Below are 5949 nucleotides of genomic sequence, written 5' to 3' on the forward strand. Positions count from 1 at the left end.
ATATATATATATATATATATATGTATATGTATATGTGTGTATATATATATATATATATATATATATATACATATATATATATATATATATATATATATATATATATATATATACATATATATATATTAAAATACTAAAATATATGTATATATATATATATATTAAAATATATGTGTATGTATATATATATATATATATATTAAAATATATGTGTATATATATATATATATATATATATATATATATATATATATACATACATATATTTTAATATATATATATATATATATATATATACACATATATTTTAATATATATATATATATATATATATATATATATATATATATATATATATATATATATATATATATATGTATATATATGTGTATATATATATATATATATATATATGTGTGTATATAAGAGGAAACTACTAAAAGACAAGTTGTCTAGTATGTTCACTATTTTATTTAAGGACTAAATTACAATAATAAACATATGTTTCATGCACCCTACGATTTTTTGTTAAAATAAAGCCAATAATGCCATTTTTGTGGAGCCCTTTATTTAGAAAAGTATCGAAAAGTATCTAAATACATTTTGGTACCGGTACCGGTACCAAAATATTGATATCGAGACCACCTTATCTTGACTACATGGCTTCAAAGTTTTACTTCCTGTGATGAATCATCTAAAACATTAATACATGTGTGCATTGTGTTCATTTCTATGGCAGAACCCAGGTGCTTTTATTTTGAAGCTCGCTTTGTAGTGAACAGGAAGTCACTGTTTTAATGTGGTGCAACTCCACAGTAGTTAAGTCGGACTTAAGAATAACAGACTAAATTACAATAATATAATAATAATAATAATAATAATATGTTTAATGTACCCAAAGATTTTTTTGCTCAAATAAAGCCAATGATGACATTTTTTGTGGTCGCCTTTATTTAGAAAAATATCGAAATACATTTTGGTACCGGTACCAAAATATTGGTATCGGGACAACTCTAGTCACTACATTAGGTACACCTGCCAATGAGGTGAAGAAGTTGCATCAATGCCGTTACTAAACTGACGCAGGATCACTACACGGCCACAAGATGGCAGCAAACAAGCTGGAAGTTGCATTTCTGTGGTTGCTTCGCAGACCTGAGCGACCGCCGACTGGAGGTGGTGGGCCTGGAGGGCGCCATGGAGATGGGCCAGATCTACACGGGCCTGAAGAGCGCCGTGAGGCTCGCCAAGACGTCGCAGCTCACCATCAGGTGACAAAGACACGTTTTGACTCGCCCGTCGGCCAGAGAGGGTGACGACTCGTCATTGTCAGACGGTCCTGACGACCTCAGTTTGTGCACTTACGCTAACCACGCTCTGACAAGAAGGAGGCAGCAGATTAGCCGTTTAGACACAATAATAATAATAATAATAGATTTTATTTGTAAAAAGCACTTTATATTGAGCAAACAACCTCAAAGTGCTACAGTGTATTAAAAAAAAAAAAAAAGATTAAAAAAATAAAATAAAAACCAGAACAGCCTAATAACTAGAACTAGTATACATACATCTAAAAAAAAGCTTTTTTAAAAAGAAGGGTTTTTAAGCCTTTTTTAAAAGCATCCACAGTCTGTGGTGCCCTCAGGTGGTCAGGGAGAGCGTTCCACAGACTACATTTACATAAGCTAGTTGTTGACGTGCTACGCGCCACGAATAGTCTCTAGAAACATTAGCATAGACATGCTAATGTCTGCTATTTGAATTCTACTTTTGCAAAAAAAACACTGTGATATAACCATTTTTTAAACTTTTTTGTATGTTAGCAGGCAGGCTACTTCCTGTTTCTGGTACGTTAGCATTAGACAGACAGGACTTTACCATTCGTGTTCCGTTTTGGAGACAATAACTTTCTCTTTCCTACTTTTTTGTCCAGACTTCAGTAATGTCACCTCCTAAAGTTTCAATAATGTTTGTGTAGTCCTGCTAACAAACAAACTAACAATGAAGCTTTCCATTCTGTCATGTCAGGACCAAGAAAGCGTTGCCGATGCAGATCGACGGGGAGCCGTGGATGCAGCCGCCGTGCACGGTCGGTACAGTACCTACCACACTTGTGTTTGTCTACTTATTATTATATTTTTGTCTACTTATATTTTTGTCTACATGTTGTTATATTTTTGTCTACTTGTTATTATATTTTTGTCTACTTGTTTTTATATTTGTGTCTACTTGTTATTATTTTTTTGTCTACTTGGTTTTATATTTTTGTCTACTTGTTATTATATTTTTGTCTACTTGTTATTATATTTTTGTCTACTTATTATATTTTTGTCAACTTGTTATTATATTTTTGTCTACTTGTTATTATATTTGTGTCTACTTCATTTTATATTTTTGTCTACTTATTATATTTTTGTCTAGTTATTATATTTTTGTCTACTTGTTTTTATATTTTTGTCTACTTGTTTTTATATTTTTGTCTACTTGTTATTATATTTTTGTCTACTTGTTATTATATTTTTGTCTACTGTTATTATATTTTTGTCTACTTGTTATTATATTTTTGTCTACTTGTTATTATGTTTTTGTCTACTTGTTATTATGTTTTTGTCTACTTGGTTTTATATTTTTGTCTACTTGTTATTATATTTTTGTCAACTTGTTATTATATTTTTGTCTACTTGTTATTATATTTTTGTCTACTTGTTTTTATATTTTTGTCAACTTATTATATTTTTGTCTACTTGTTGTTATGTTTTTGTCTACTTGTTATTATATTTTTGTGTACTTATTATTATATTTTTGTCTACTTGTTATTATATTTTTGTCAACTTATATTTTTGTCTACTTGTTGTTATATTTTTGTCTACTTGTTATTATATTTTTGTGTACTTGTTATTGTATTTTTGTCAACTTATTATATTTTTGTCTACTTGTTATTATATTTTTGTCTACTTGTTATTATATTTTTGTCTACTTGTTATTATATTTTTGTCTACTTGTTTTTATATTTTTGTCTACTTATTATATTTTTGTCTACTTGTTATTATATTTTTGTCTACCTATTATTATATATTTTGTCTACTTGTTATTATATTTTTGTCTACTTGTTGTTATATTTTTGTCTACCTATTATATATTTTGTCTACTTGTTATTATATTTTTGTCTACTTGTTATTATATTTTTGTCTACCTATTATTATATATTTTGTCTACTTGTTATTATATATTTTGTCTACTTGTTATTATATTTTTGTCTACTTGTTTTTATATTTTTGTTTACTTGTTATTATATTTTTGTCTACTTGTTTTTATATTTTGTCTACTTGTTTTTATATTTTTGTCAACTTATTATATTTTCGTCTACTTGTTATGTTTTTGTCTACTTGTTATTATATTTTTGTGTACTTATTATTATATTTTTGTCTACTTGTTATTATATTTTTGTCAACTTATATTTTTGTCTACTTGTTATATTTTTGTCTACTTGTTATTATATTTTTGTGTACTTGTTATTGTATTTTTGTCAACTTATTATATTTTTGTCTACTTATTATATTTTTGTCTACTTGTTTTTATATTTTTGTTTACTTGTTATTATATTTTTGTCTACTTGTTATTATATTTTTGTCTACTTGTTTTTATATTTTTGTCTACTTGTTATTATATTTTTGTCTACTTGTTATTATATTTTTGTCTACTTGTTTTTATATTTTTGTTTACTTGTTATTATATTTTTGTCTACTTGTTTTTATATTTTTGTCTACTTGTTTTTATATTTTTGTCAACTTATTATATTTTCGTCTACTTGTTATGTTTTTGTCTACTTGTTATTATATTTTTGTGTACTTATTATTATATTTTTGTCTACTTGTTATTATATTTTTGTCAACTTATATTTTTGTCTACTTGTTATATTTTTGTCTACTTGTTATTATATTTTTGTGTACTTGTTATTGTATTTTTGTCAACTTATTATATTTTTGTCTACTTATTATATTTTTGTCTACTTGTTTTTATATTTTTGTTTACTTGTTATTATATTTTTGTCTACTTGTTATTATATTTTTGTCTACTTGTTTTTATATTTTTGTCTACTTGTTATTATATTTTTGTCTACTTGTTATTATATTTTTGTCTACCTGTTATTATATATTTTGTCTACTTGTTATTATATTTTTGTCTACTTATTATATTTTTGTCTACCTATTATATATTTTGTCTACTTGTTATTATATTTTTGTCAACTTATATTTTTCTCAACTTATATTTTTCTCAACTTGTTATTATATTTTTCTCAACTTGTTATTATATTTTTGTCTACTTGTTATATTTTTGTCAACTTGTTGTTATATTTTTGTCAACTTTATTATATTTTTGTCTACTTGTTGTTATATTTTTGTCAACTTATATTTTTGTCTACTTGTTATATTTTTGTCTACTTGTTATTATATTTTTGTGTACTTGTTATTGTATTTTTGTCAACTTATTATATTTTTGTCTACTTATTATATTTTTGTCTACTTGTTTTTATATTTTTGTTTACTTGTTATTATATTTTTGTCTACTTGTTATTATATTTTTGTCTACTTGTTATTATATTTTTGTCTACCTGTTATTATATATTTTGTCTACTTGTTATTATATTTTTGTCTACTTATTATATTTTTGTCTACCTATTATATATTTTGTCTACTTGTTATTATATTTTTGTCAACTTATATTTTTCTCAACTTATATTTTTCTCAACTTGTTATTATATTTTTCTCAACTTGTTATTATATTTTTGTCTACTTGTTATATTTTTGTCAACTTGTTGTTATATTTTTGTCAACTTTATTATATTTTTGTCTACTTGTTGTTATATTTTTGTCAACTTTATTATATTTTTGTCTACTTGTTATTATATTTTTGTCAACTTTATTATATTTGTGTCTACTCGTTATTTTATTTTTGTTTACTTGTCATTATATTTTTGTCAACTTATTATATTTTTGTCTACTTGTTTTTATATATTTTGTCAACTTGTTATTATATTTTTGTCTACTTGTTATTATACATTTTGTCTACTTGTTATTATATTTTTTGTGTACCGGTACTTGTTATTACAATGTTTGTGTACTTGTTATAATATTTTCTCATGAAAGGTTTGCACTGTGCTTTCAGATCCACATCACACACAAGAACCAAGCGAGCATGTTGATGGCTCCTCAGACCAAGTCGTCAGGATTCTTCAACTACAAATAGAAGCAGACTGTTTAGCAAACAGCACCATAAAGTTAGTAGTATTCCTAAAAATTGATTTATAACAACTAAAATCCAGGGCTTAATATATATTCATTTTTTTGTTAGAAATCAGAAATGAACATAAGAAAAATAAGATGCCATAAAAGTGAATGTATCGCCATTTACAACCATGTGACTTCTCACAGCCAATCAGATCATCCGAATCAAAAAAATCATAGGAATACATTTTTTTTTTAAATTGATTTGATAATTGTTTAAAAAAAAAAAGTGGGCTTAATGTTAGGAAATTGCCCATTTTTCATTATTAAAAACATTTGATCAGAATACAATTTATGCTGTGGTTGCCAGACCCCACATACTTGATTATTGTATATATACTGACTTTAATGTTATTTTCTAAATATACAACGCCATGTAGGATCTAAATGTGCTTTAGAGAAGGTGCCTTTTCGTTTGCTTTTGTCTGGCTCGGGTCGACACACTGGGAGCTGTGCAAAAACTTGTAGTTGTGTTGTTGTTGTTGTTGTTGTTGTGGCTCCACAGATATCCCATAATAACTTTATTATTAATACAAAATAATAATGCGTTTGGAAAGGACCAGGAGCTGAGGACTGAATGTTGATGAACGAGTGTTTGGTGGAACAGTATTTGCCTAATTATTATGATGTGTGTGTGTGTGTGTGTGTGTGTGTGTGTGTGTTC

At 25.9% G+C, this 5949-nt stretch overlaps 1 protein-coding gene across 1 annotated transcript in view; it reads left to right on the forward strand.

Annotated features, from left to right (window-relative positions):
• The window catches only part of dgkaa (diacylglycerol kinase, alpha a), a 132903-nt gene extending 127451 nt beyond the window's left edge, over nt 1–5452 (forward strand). The window contains exons 22-24 of the mRNA XM_061925405.1: nt 1154–1271; nt 2029–2089; nt 5167–5452. Coding sequence (XP_061781389.1) covers nt 1154–1271; nt 2029–2089; nt 5167–5247 — 260 coding nt within the window. The 3' untranslated portion in view covers nt 5248–5452. The remainder of the gene's footprint in view (nt 1–1153; nt 1272–2028; nt 2090–5166) is intronic.
• Nucleotides 5453–5949: the final 497 nt, after the last annotated feature.

This window comes from Nerophis lumbriciformis, linkage group LG01, assembly GCF_033978685.3.
Source record: "Nerophis lumbriciformis linkage group LG01, RoL_Nlum_v2.1, whole genome shotgun sequence".
Classification (NCBI taxonomy): domain Eukaryota; kingdom Metazoa; phylum Chordata; class Actinopteri; order Syngnathiformes; family Syngnathidae; genus Nerophis; species Nerophis lumbriciformis.